Consider the following 13,670-nt stretch of genomic DNA (forward strand, 5'->3'; position numbering starts at 1 on the left):
ACTAATATTTAGTCCATGTGTGTTTAAACAAGCAGATGTTTAATATTTCTTAATACACACATCTTTAAAGCCAAGAGGCACCCAGCCCCAGTTGATTCCACTGTAATTTCTCTAAAAGTTTTTTTTTTTTTTTTTTTTTTTTTTTTTTTTTTTTTTTTTTTTTTTTTTTTTTTTTTTTAGTGGCAAAGTATTTTTATCATGTTTTCTCTTCGTCTTTAATCAAAAAATTACAGAAGGCTATTTATAATCATTTCTTACTCATCTAGAGTTTGGTATTTAGAAGTCATAATTAAGACTCAGAAATTCAATAAAAAAGAAAGATCAAGTGAGTGTTGTTTGCATACTCTGTCGCCTTTGTCTCTTATTTGATGACCTCAGAGAGGATGGGATGTATTTTAAAACGTCTTGGCAATAAAATCACTAGGCTTAGTAAGTGCAGGGGCCTGGGGGAGCTGAGTACTGAAAACTGAAGCTAATTGATGTGTTGTCTTGACTGAGTCTGGCCCTTGCTGCTGTTCCAGCCTCCACTCCTGTTAGGGTCCAGCATGTGACTGCACGTTGGCAAGTTTGGCCCTCCACCTCAGTTCAGGCCCCTGATTTTCACAAAGATACAAACACTACCTGTGTTTTTGTTTTTTTTGCAGTGCTGGAAACTTTGTGCCTGCTAATTTATACCTTGTAGTACCCCACTTTTTCTCCTCTCTGATTCTTTTGGTTACAAGGTTTTGTTAAGTTCCTCAGGTAGGCCTTGAACTCATGCTGTAGCTCAGGTAGGCCTTGAACTCTCTCATTTCTATTGCTTCAGCATCCCGAGTAGGTGGGATTATACATCTGTATAGTTTGGTCTGACCCCATGAAGGGATTTTTGAGATTTTTTTTTCTTCTGTGGTTTAACTAATTTTTTGTAGTAAAAGATCGTTGACTTTAGCAATCCTCTTGTCCATTGCTCATGCCCTTGGTAATTTCTGATGCTTCTCTACCAGAGATTTTCCTTACCCCTACCTCAGATCCCTCTTGGCCTTCTTACACAGTTGTCCAAAGCTTACATAAAGAAATGGTCTCTGTGGAGATAGTTTTTGTAGCTTAGAAAGTAGAAAGCTAAATAAGTACTTAAACCCAAGGCTGTGAATTTTCCCATCGGATCAGCCTGTAAAGCCCTTATAACTAGTTTGATCTAGGCATTTACTTGTATGGTAACATGGATAATCTCATTGCATGGATAGAATTTGAAGTGAAGTAATTCCATTGGTTGGGCTTCTTTATGTGATAAAATTTAATTTTGTTTGTAAATTGTGTGTACATGCACTTGTAAAGATATTTACAAATACATGTGACCATGGCAATACAAAGGCAGAAAACTATATTGCTTAAAAGATCATTATAGTGCAATTTAAGAGCCAGTGAATGTGTTGGTAGGTGATTTATCTTATTAAATAGCTTTAGAGAAATCCTCTTATGAGTATTAGGATTTGAGATTAACACTTGATTAGATTAAATCATTTCATGCCTACCTTCTAGTAATTTCTCTGCTTTGTCATCTATGACTTGATTAATAACACACCCAAATATGTGTTGTAATTTTATAATTAGACTCTATGCTATTTTGTGTGTGACTGTGATATTGCTTGACAGTACCCTTGACTATGTTCAGGTCGGTTAACCTAGAATGAGTTTGTTGGTCACTTTACTGAGAACTCTGACAGAGCTGTAATTAAGACACATTGGTCCTAGCTGACACTTGTAACCAGTACATTCAAGGACACACCTCGTGTCTCCCATATGCCCCAGTATTTTTAGTTTGACTTCTGGAACCTTTTTATTTTCTTTTAAGAAAGAGACTTATTAGCATTATTGCCTCAGCAGTGGGTGAAACATCTACTGTGTGCAGACTGCTAAGCTGGATCGGCTCTGGAGGGAAGCAGGTGGCACTTGCACTGTTAGAAAGTGGTTTTGTCCAGCCTCAGCCTCTCATTCATTATGATTTTTGCTTGTTTGTTGTTTGTGTAGCCCTGACTGTTCTAGAACTCTGTCTGAAGACCATGCTGGTCTTGAACTTAAAGAGATAGTCCTGCTTCTGCCTCTCGAATGGTGGTAATAAAGGCATGTGCTACCATTCAATAAGAATTTTAGCCCAGCAGTGGTGGCACACACCTTTCATCCCAGCACTTGGGAGACAGAGACAGGTGGATTTCTGAGTTTGAGGTCAGCCTGGTCTACAGGTTGAGTTCCAGGACAGCCAAAGCTACAGAGAAACCCTGTCTCAAAGAACCAGGAAAAAAATTAAAATGTATGGATTTGTTTCTGTGTTTTACTATAAGTATGTATACACCTCCCATGTAGCTGGAGTGATCTTTGCAGACAGGTTCCAGCAAGCCTCTGTTGTGCCTCTTTACCTCTACCTGCACATGCTGGGTGCTCTCTAGACCTGCACATGCTGGGTGCTCTCTAGACCTGTACATGCTGGGTGGTATATTGTATTACTTATGTCTCCCTTCAAATGATACCTTGGTAATAACTTTCTCTCTTTTTATTTTTTTATTGGCTATTTTCTTTATTTACATTTCAAATGTTATCTCCTTTTCTGGTCCCCCTTCCGAAACCCCCTAACCCTTCCCCCGTCCCCTGCTTCTGTGAGGGTGTTGCTTCACCTACTCCCGCCTCCCCACCCTTGAATTCCCCTACACTGGGGCTTCGAGCCTTCACAGGTCCAAGGTCCAAGGCCCTCTCCTTCCAATGATGCCCGACAAGGCCATCCTCTGCTACATCTGTGGCAGGATCATGGGTCCCTCCATGTGTACTCCTTGGTTGGTGGTTTAGTCCTTGGGAGCTCTGGGAGGTCTGGTTGGCTGATATTATTATTCTTCCTATGGGATTGCAAACTCCTTCAGCTCCTCTAGTGATTTCTCTAACTCCTCCATAGGGGACCCCATGCTCAGTCCAATGGTTGGCTGAGAGCACCTGCCTCTGTATTTGTCAGGCGCTGGCAGAGTCTCTCAGGAGACAGCTATATCAGGCTCCTGTCAGCAAGCACTTGTTGGCATCTACAGTAAATAGTCTCTGGGTTTGGTGACTGTATATGGGATGGATCCCCAGGTCAGGCAGTCTGTGGCCTTTCCTTCAGTCTCTGCTCTACACTTTGTCTTCATATTTTCTGTCATGAGTACTTTTGTTCCCCTTTGTAAGAAGGACTGAAGTATCCACACTTTGGTCTTCCTTCTTGAGCTTCCTGTGGTCTGTGAATTGTATCTTGGGTATTCTGAACATTTAGGCTAATATCCACTTATCAGTGAGTGCATACCATGTGTGTTTTTTTGTGATTGGGTTACCTCATTCAGGATGTTATTTTCTAGTTCCATCCATTTGCCTAGGAATTTCATGAATTCATTGTTTTTAATAGATGAGTAGTACTCCACAGTGTAAATGTACCACATTTTCTGTGTCCATTCCTCTGTTGAAGGACATCTGGGTTCTTTCCAGCTTCCGGCTATTATATATAAAGCTGGTATGAACATAGTGGAGCATGTGTCCTTATTATATATTGGAGAACTGAATCCAAGAACACATCAAAACCATCATTCACCACAATCAAGTAGGCTTCATCCCAGGGATGCGGGGTGGTTCAATATATGGAATCCACCAACGTAAACCACTACATAAGCAAACTCAAAGAAAGAAAACACATGATCATTTCATTAGATGCTGAAAAAGCATTTGACAAAACTCAACATCACTTCATGTTAAAAGTCTTGGAAATATCAGGCAACATAGACACTCAGAAAACACTCAACCAGTGAATGCTTCTCCTTAAGAAGCGTATAGACTCATTGGGGAGGTTGGGCATATCTAAAGCTAGTGATGACATAGTACATGCATTTTAAAGGTTCCCAGAAAGCTACATGTGAAGTTTTATGGACTTTTAGAGAAGATTCTATGATAGAAGATAGTGTTAAATGGACTCAGAAATCCTCTGGAGAACAGGAAAGATTGGCTGGGTACCATGAAGAAGCCTGGGCCTGAGTTTACCATAGTTTGTTGCTGGAATGTGTGGAAGGGGTGTTAAGACCACGGACTAAGCTTCCAACTGGAGCATGCTGAGAATCAAGTTTAGCGGCCTATACTTTTTGTTAAGTTACAGAAAGCCACAAGTCATTTCCAAGTAGACTAGTGACATCATCAGAACCCAGCTTTAGATGAGCTGTGAGGGTGTGGCTGCCTTAGGGCCATTTCTTCAGAGAGGAAATTCGCACGGCTATCCAACAGCTATCCAACAGTTCACTGGTAGTTGGCTTCCTGTTCTCCTCTCTGCAGTGTTTATACTCTTGCCATTTACTGTCTGACAGCTTCTTCAGAGAAGTCACCAGGCCCTCAGACTGAATCCTATACTTGCGTGTGTGTGTGTGTGTGTGTGTGTGTGTGTGTCCCTACATACATCTGCAGTGGTTTTTGTTTTGTTTTGTTTTTGTTTTTCTTTTGGTGTCCAAATACCTTACAAAGTCAACTTAGGAAGGATTTATTTTGGCTTATGGTTTAAGAAGCATCCATGATGATCTCTGACATTATGCCATCTGTCCTTTGGCTGGTCCCTGTGTCCAAAAGGTTCTACAGCTTTCCCAAAGAGCTCCACCAGCTGGCACCAAATGTTCAAACATCAAGCTGTGGGGAATATTTTACACTCACAATGTCACCTTGGAAGATTTCCAACTCTTGTTTCACTAAGCCCCTTCACCTGCTGTCTGGATCCTGTTGCCTCCTGTGCCCAAGGACTCCTGTGGGAGGGTATCTCCTCCTTGGAGGTCAATCCCTAGCCCACCTCTTTTAGAGTTTTCTTTTCTCTTCTCTAGTTGCTTTTCCTCCTGTGTTCCCTCTATTCTGGAGGGCCTCTCTGTCAAGCCCCAGCCTGCCCCTGCCACTCTGGCTAGCTCTCTGTGTTCATCTGTTGCTGCTCCTACTGGAAGCTATCAACATTTCTCCCCTAATCAGTGCAGCCACCTGATACCCTGGTCCCTTGATACCACTGCATCTGGTCCTGCTCCTTTCTAGTCCAATGCACATTAATCAGGTGAGCTTGTAAAAGTGGCGAATCTGATCATGCCTCCTTGTTTAGTAGCCTTCAGGAACAATGGGTCACATCAGGAGAATGTAAAAAGGTCACAGTGCTCTGAGTTTGTTCTCTACGCTGAAAGCTTCCCTCACTGTCATGACAAGAGCTGGTCCTTGTGCCTGCTTCTTCTGTTCCCTAACTCCTGTCCACCTAACTTCAGACCCTTTGCATTAACTATGAACTCACTTCTTCCCTTCTCTTCCCACCTTGAATAACCATGTGTATCCATGAGCTCTAGCCAGCTTGTCTCTCTACCACTATGTCCTATTTACCAGGCTGCCAGCTCCTTCCCAGCAGAGATGGTGTCTAGTTTTTTGTTTTGTTTTGTTTTTTTCCCCCTCTGCCTTTGTCAACCTAGAAGAAATGATTTGGAGACATTTGCTTGATGCACATGATGATATGAAAAGGATAGATGGCAGTGGAAGAGGAGACCTCAGGGAGTGGCTATAAGCTAATAAAAAAAAGTCACAAATTGTGTTGTTGACTAAGTGCCATGTGGTCATAGTTTTTCACCCTTCCTATCACATTTTGAAAATTAATGTAACTCTTAGGGAAAATTATATACAAAGTGTCTATTTGACTATGATTAAGGTAGCACATGACACAAAACACACACAAAAAACTTTTTACTAATAAAATAAATATACTCATTTCCAAACACAGAGCAACTGCCATGGTATTCTGATGATTATGGTACTCTTCAGTGATGCATCAGAGACTGACCATAAACATCACAATGCTAAGCTCCAGCCAACTTAAGATACTGTCTATGAAATGCAATGTGAATCTGGGCTCTCTATTTCTATACAGTGTAGGTCAAAAGCCACTAAAAGGAATAACTAGTCTTTGGTTCCGAGCTTGTGATACCACATCATTGCATGTTGGTTACAGCAGATGGGAACATGGAGTGTTGCCGTTCACTTACTGCCTGATGCAGAGTTTGTATGGCTAACACATTCGCCTATGAAATGAAATAACTTATCTTTCCAATCAGTTTCTCTGCCAAGACTATTACTTGTGCTTTTTGTTGTGACTATAAAAAGAGAAAGAGGGGCTGGAGAGATGGCTCAGCAGTTTAAGAGTACTGACTGCTCTTCCAGAGGTCCTGAGTTCAAACCCCACAACCACATGGTGGCTCACAACCATCTGTAATGGAATCCGATGCTTCTTCTGGTGTGTCTGAAGACAGCAACAGTGTACTGACGTTCATAAAATACATAAATCTTGGGAGAAAGAGAAAGAGAGAGCTATATGAATATGTTCTGGCAGGGTGTGAGGGTAGGGGGTGTCTCAGCGGGCCCATGCCAAGGCATCCCTTGCCCCTGAGAGACCAGACACACACTGGTATAGTATAGAATAGAGTTTATTTAGGGCATGGGGAGGGGAGTTAAGAGGGTAGCAGAGGCAGAGAAAGGCAGAGTGAAGGAAAGAATAGAGAAGTGGAGGGCGGCCATGAATGGGGAATGGGGGGGGGGGAAGGCAAGTGGAAAGCAAGAATAAAGGAGACAGAAGAGTAAGAAAGAAGTGAGGGGCCAAGCAGCCTTTTTTATAGTGGGCCAAGCCTACCTGGCCATTGCCAGGAACTGTGGGAGTGGAGTTTAGACAAAATACCAACACTTTTAGTCTTGATTTGAAAACGGTCTGAAGTGGAAAAAAAAATCACGTGATGGAAAGGAGCACCCCTGTCCCCCTCCCTCCATGTGTGTGCTGGTCTGTGTGCATGTGTGTCAGCCACGATCCTGGTGGGCTCTAGGACTAGGGTATACAGTGTGAATTATTCACGGAGGCACATGGCTTTGAGTCATGCTTATATGAAGTACCTTTTCTTAATTACATTGAAACAAAAGACTAAAAATGAGTCGGTGTGCTGTTTTCCAAAACACGGGCTTTTGAGATGAACTTACAGAGTCTTTCTTTGACAGGGCAAATACATGGATATTGAATTTGACTTTAAAGGCGATCCGCTGGGAGGAGTGATAAGTAACTGTGAGTATTTTTACTTGACTCTTTATAAGCCAGTTGAGAATAATAAAACAAGCATTTTAAAATAGTGGGAAAAATTTAAATACTGTGTCTTGAAGAGGTGAGAAGAGGTCTGTTTACTTTTCTAAAAAATTTTAGCCATTGAATTCCAAATTGCTTTGTGATATAATGTAAGGTATAGATGTGTATATACATGTATGTATGCATGCACATATATACCTTACATAATGTATGCATGCATATATACATATATATTGTTTTGGTGTTTTGAGTTTTTTCCCTTTTCCATTATTTTATTTATTTACTTTACATTCTGATTGCTGTCCCCCTTCTCCCAGTCCCTGACTTTATTCAATCCCTCACCCCATTCTCCTTACCCTTCTCTGAGAGTGTGGAAGCTCTCCCTGGGTACTGATACATCAAGTCTCTGGAGGGATAGGTGCATCTTCTCCCATTAAGGCCAGACAAGGCAACCCATTTAGGGGAATGGATTCACAGGTAGGCAATAGATTTAGGTAGAGCACCTGCTCCAGTTGTTGGGGGATCCTCGTAAAAACTGAGCTGCACATCTGCTACATATGTGTGGCGGTGGTGGGAGGGGGGTCTAGGTCCAGCCTGTGATGCTCTTTGGTTGGTGGTTCAGTCTTTGAGAGACCCTAACAGTCCAGGTTAGTTGATACTGTTGGTCTTCCTATGGGGTTCTTATCCCCTCTGGTCCCTCAGTCCTTCCCTCAACTCTTCTGTAAGACTCTGTGAGCTTCACTCAGTGTTTGACTGTGGCCCTCTGCATCTGTTTCAGTCAGCTGATGTGTAGAGCCTCTCAGAGTACAGTTATGTTAGGCTCTTGTCTGCAAGCATAACAGAGTATCATTAATAGTGTCAGGGATTGGTGCATGCCCATGGGATGGTCTAAAGTTGGACCAGTTATTGGTCAGTTATTCCCTTAGTCTCTGCTCCATCTTTGTCCCTGCATTTCTTGTTGACAGGACAGATTTGGGGTTGGAAAGTCTTGTGGGCGGGTTGGTGTCTTTATCCCTCCAGTGGAGGTCTGCCTGGCTATAGGAAGTGACCACTTCAGGTTCCATATGCCCACTGCTCGGAGTCTCAGCTAAAGTCACCCCCATAGATTCCTGGGAGCCTCCCTCATCCCTGGTCTCTGGCATGTCCTAGAGCTGCTTCCCCTCTGCTCCAGGCGCCAATTTCCATTCATTCTCCTGGCGCTCTGGCCCTCTCTCCAGTCTCTCTCCAAAGCTCCATCCTGAATCCACTCACCCATTCCCTCTCTCAACCATTCCTCTCTCTCCCCACCATCTGTTGAGAGAGAATCTTAACTGTCTCACCCAAACAGACCTCAAAACTCATTTATCATAGTGGCTGGCTAGATTGTTGTTAAAGATTAATTTATCTTATTTTTTTTTATCAGATGTTTTCTTCATTTACATTTCAAATGTTATTCCCTTTCCTAGTTTCCTCTTGGAAAATTCCCTATACCCTCCTGTTCCCCCATACTCCACAACCCACCCACTCCCACTTCCTGGCCCTTGCATTCTCCTATACTGGGGCCCAGAATCTTCACAAGACCAAGGACCTCTCTTCCCACTGATGGCCAACTAGGCCATCCTCTCCTACATATGCAGCTAGAGACATGAGCTCTGGGGGTACTGGTTAGTTCATATTGTTGTTCCTCCTATAAGGTTGCAGACCCCTTCAGCTCCTTGGGTACTTTCTCTAGCTCCTTCATTGGGGACCCTGCATTCCATCCAATAGCTGACTGTGAACATCTACTTCTATATTTAGGAAACTGTTTAGAAATCTACTAAAGTATTTGTTGTTTTTATATCTCACAGGTCTTTAAGCTAATCTAATGTGAAAAAAAAATCCTTCCAGGGTGATTTTTTTCTGTAACAAAATATATTCTGTGATTAAAAATAAAATCTAAGGAAGTTATTAATTAATTCTGTGGTGCTAAGATTGAACCCAGGGCCTCACACACACTGGGCAAGTGTGCTGAGTTTTACCTTAGCCCTAAAATAGAATTGATTTGTTGTTATCATTGTTGTTGTTGTTGTTGGTGGTGGTCTGTTTGTTTGTTTGTTTGAGACAGGATTTCTCTGTGTATCCCTGGCTGTCCTGGAGGTCACTCTGTAGACCAGGCTGGCCTCAAACTCACAGAGATCCATCTGCCTCTGCTTCCCAAATGCTGGAATTAAAGGTGTGCCATCACTGTCCAGCTAAATTAATAGCTTTTTAAAGGAACCTTTATCTAATACAACAAGTGAGTAGACCTTTACCTCAGATGTTATTTTGAGAATTGTCACCTCTCTTCCTGGATAGCTAGATTTAAAAAAAAAAAAATTGTTAGTAAAATGTTGAGTCATTAGCTCCTTCTGAGGGTGGCTGGAGTACGGAAATCAGCGGGGCTGGGTAAGGGCTGCTCAGTAGCTCCCAGGCCAGCCAGTGTTTGTAGACTGTCAGGAGTGAGCCATGTGCCTCTGAATGGCTATTGTGTGCCTTCATTGCCTTGGAGCCAGGGAGCCACAACACTACCCTGATGCTTCTCCTTTTTTGATTTTTAAAAATTTTTAGATGTCATTTGTTTGGAAATTGATTATAACACGGGTGTTTATGTGCTCTCAGCCATTACTTTGCTGTCCTCTTGAGTGCTCTGGTTGGTTTTAGGATCAGACCCCCAGGCTCACCCCAGAGTGCTCCAGGAATTGTTAAAATGAAAATAAATATACATATAGATTAGATAAGGAAATGATAGAGCTGTCTAAGTGCTCAGAACACCTTTCGTGGCTTGTTACAGTAATGATATTCCTTTTATTTTTATTTTTAAAAGAATTTAAATTGTATATACATACATGTATGTCTGCGTCTGCAGATGTGAGTGCTGACGCCAGAAGCAGGTGTTGGATTCCTTAGAGCTGGAGTGACAGATTGTTGTGAGGTGACCTGGTTCGTGTGGGGGGCTAGGAAACCAACTTGTATTATCCAGAAGAGCAACAAGCCCTCTTCACCACTGAGCCAGCTCTCCATCACAAGTGAAATGTGTTGCTGAAGCTGAGATATAAAGTGGGGGAAATGAGCCATGGTCTGGTGAAAGAGGAGATGGTTAGCCCCCAACCCTCGGACCCCATGCTGCTTGTGAGCTCTTCCTGATCAGCCCTAGGGTCAGCAGAGAGCTGGGCAGAAATTGGTGTTTTGAGTGATTTGAACATACCATGTAGCCAAATTTGTGCAGTGTGTTGGGGGAAGGAAGGAAAGGACAAGAATGAGAACACTTATGGCTTCTTCGTGACTTTATGAGGGTCAGAAGTCAATGTCTTTATTAGCGTTTGGAGGTCAGAGGTCAGTATCTTTATTTACTTTATTTTTTGAGATGAAATCTTCTTGAACCTGGAGCTCATCGACCTTGCTTGACCACAGGCTAGCTTGTGCCAAAGTTCTTGTATCTCTGTGTCCCCAGGGTATTGTAGGTGCATGTCCCAGAGTCGGGGTCTTTACCTGAGTCCCAGAGATCTGAACTTGTGTTGTCACGCCCTTGTGGCAGGCACCTTATCAGCTGAGCTATCTCCCAGCCCCCCAAGTAGCTAAATTTTAAAACAAAAGTCTCATCACAATTCACAGACAGGGCTATCATTCTCTCATCTTTGAAATGATAGTGAGTTCTGTGGTCCTTTCCCCTCGGTCTTTTGGAGTTCTTACGTGATTCAACTTTTCCTTTTGGTTTGCCTGACTGTGTACTTTTGTGTGCTACTCATTTTGATTGTGCATGTTTGTGAGAATGTATCATTATGAGGAAAATGCCTTGAAGGGAAAGTTCGAATATGAAATGAAATTGCGTAGGATTCTGCAATTTAGATTAGATGATTTTATATGCCAAATATGGAAGCAAAGTACTCATTGGTGCAGCGTGCGTATCCTGTAACCAGAAGCAAATGTTTGTGACCCCTACCAGGCTGCCCAGGCAGACTTCCTGCAGTGCATGGCAGCTGATGAGAGCTGTCTGGGAGATGGGATGACTTGAGTCTAATACCACCATCTTTAGGAACAACTAATTTTAATTTGGCAAGCTATAGACAAATCTTTAGTACTTTCTTTTTATAAGGCACATATAATTATTATATGATTAACCCTAGTTACTACATTAACTAGTTATTACATTGGTGGTAGCATTAGGTTCCTCCTTTCATCACAGAGCCTGCGGATGAATATTCTGGGATGATGCAGTCAGTACTGTTCTTGACAAGTCTATGAAGATAATTAAAGGTTACTTCATCATAAGTATGAGAAAATAATTTTGGATTTGAAATTTAAGTTCACGTTTCACGTTTTAAACAGAAATGTCCTCCTTGACACAAGAATCAGGAGATTCTTACAGTTTCCATGGAGACTAAATACTAAACATTTCTTTTCCATTAAGATTAATATGTCTGTGTGAATGAAATTTCATATGGTCTTGGTTACTGGTTGTTCCCACAAGAAAATGGTGAAATGGGAACACCCTGGTGTTTAAGAGTGTCCTTTGCTTTAGAGAGAACAGGAAATTTCACCCCATATAGACAGGGCTGAGTCATGGTGGTCACAGGAGCTGCTGGGCTGGCTCCAGTGCATATAAAACAGTGGGTGATTTACCCTGGCCATGACCATGACACGTAGCTTCTTGCAGCCTGGAAAAGAGGACAGACTTTGCTGTTTTGTAGAAGATATACATTGCTTCCTTTCCCAGCAACCATTGGTAAAAGCACAAATTGTTAACTGGCTAAAATTATCACCCTAGGAGAGGTGCAAGAGCCCTCTAGACAGTTGTATACCTGGGAAGTGGAAAACAGAGGCCAACAACAACACAGTTCCCTCTTTCTAAAAGAGATATGCAATAAAATTTTAGGTCTGGAACTCACCTGAAGTTACAGATCCCTGAGGGCAGTGCTGTGAGGAAGGAGGTGTAATTAAAATGGAAGGTGACAAATGCTTTCTTTAGTAGAGAAGATAAAACACACATGGAAGATGTTCCACCCACCTGGAGCGTCTTGTTCCTAGTTGGCTTGTTGGTCACATACTAGTCCCAGTGCTTGTATTTAATGTTTTCGTGCCCCACAGTTACAAAACTAGGTTCCTCTTTGAGAAACCAGGTTTCTCCTCCTCCTCTTCCTCCTCCTCCTCTTCTTTTTCTCCTCCTCCTCCTCTTTCTTCTCTTTCTCTTCTTCCTCCCTCCTCTTTCCTCTTCCTCCCTCTTCCTCCTGTTCTTCCCTCTCCTCTTCCTCCTCTTCCTGCTCCCCCCTCTCCTCCTTTCTTTTAATACTCCCAGGCACCTTCTTAAATCTGTGCTGCTTGGAAGCAATTAGACTGTAGAAACATATGATATAAATCTCAAGGGTTTTTATCTGATCAAAGAATAGCACAGAGGAATTTGCTCTGAAAATAGTCTCTATTTTTAAGTGAACCATCTAATGCCTAAACTAAGGTGAAAACTCTGGCTGCCCTCATCCCATTTGGGTGTCAGGAACCTAGTGAAATAATGCCTCACGTGACTAACTGGAGAGACATAGACAGCCCTGGCTGTCCACTTTCATCATTTGGGCATCTACTTCATGAGCACATCTCTTCCTTGTTTATCACATGATCTCTCTGGTGTCTCTTCAAAGACAGCAAGTTACTGCAGTTCTCTGGTCCTCTATGTCCTCATCCTTGAAGTGAGATTAGTAGTGTCTAGCTATGTGAGGATCTCTTATTCATTGGCTCTAAAGTGCTTGTTTGGGGCCTGGCATGTAGTGAACATTCAATGAATGTTTATTTTCCATTATTAAATACCAATTTGTTCATTGCCTTCCACCAAATACATAGTCTGTAAGCATAGAGGCAACCTATCTATTGCTGAATAACCAGCAGCTGAATAAATCTGGCCTATCTCTCTCTCTCTCTCTCTCTCTCTCTCTCTCTCTCTCTCACACACACACACACACACACACACACACTAACATGTCAGTATATGCTTTAGAATAATTTAAGAAGTAACGCTCCAGATTTAGTGTATAGTTTTATCTATATGTTTGATTTTTTGGTAATCCTGGAGATTGAATTTAGGACCTCATGATCCTAAATTCTGTACCACCACCTCATGGTCCTAAATACTGTACCACCAAGCTGCAACTCCATTCTTTTTTACTATTTTACACTGAGTTGCAGGAGCGTTGAGGCTTGTTGCAGCCAGTGTCCATGGCTTCTCCCTGTGGCCATTGCCCCATGTGTCTCACTGGACAGAAGGGCACAGGCCACACCTGCACCTCATGCCTAGGCCTGCAGTGCAGTTGCCCCTCCTGCCGCCCTGGAGAGGAGTAGTGAGGAAGGATTAGGTGAGGCTGGGGAGTTTCCCTGGGGAAATATGCTCCCAAGGCACAGGCAGGCAGAGGAATGAAGTGGCCCTACTCAGAAGGTGGAGATGGCCTTGAGCTTTTGATTCCTCTCCTCTTGCATTTCTTGTGAATTTATGGTACAGTTGTTTGCTGCTTTTATGTGTTGCCTCCTTGTATTAGTCAGGGTTCTCTAGAGTCACAGAACTTATGGATAGTCTCTATATAGTAAA

At 42.5% G+C, this 13,670-nt stretch overlaps 1 protein-coding gene across 3 annotated transcripts in view; it reads left to right on the plus strand.

Annotated features, from left to right (window-relative positions):
- Nucleotides 1-13,670, plus strand: part of Myo1b (myosin IB) — a 136,569-nt gene that overhangs the window by 65,180 nt on the left and 57,719 nt on the right. For all 3 annotated transcript variants that reach the window (XM_021176586.2, XM_021176602.2, XM_021176619.2), the window contains exon 7: nt 7,024-7,087. In XM_021176586.2, the coding sequence (XP_021032245.1) occupies nt 7,024-7,087 (64 nt within the window). The remainder of the gene's footprint in view (nt 1-7,023; nt 7,088-13,670) is intronic.

The sequence above is a fragment of the Mus caroli genome, chromosome 1 (assembly GCF_900094665.2).
Source record: "Mus caroli chromosome 1, CAROLI_EIJ_v1.1, whole genome shotgun sequence".
NCBI classification, from domain to species: domain Eukaryota; kingdom Metazoa; phylum Chordata; class Mammalia; order Rodentia; family Muridae; genus Mus; species Mus caroli.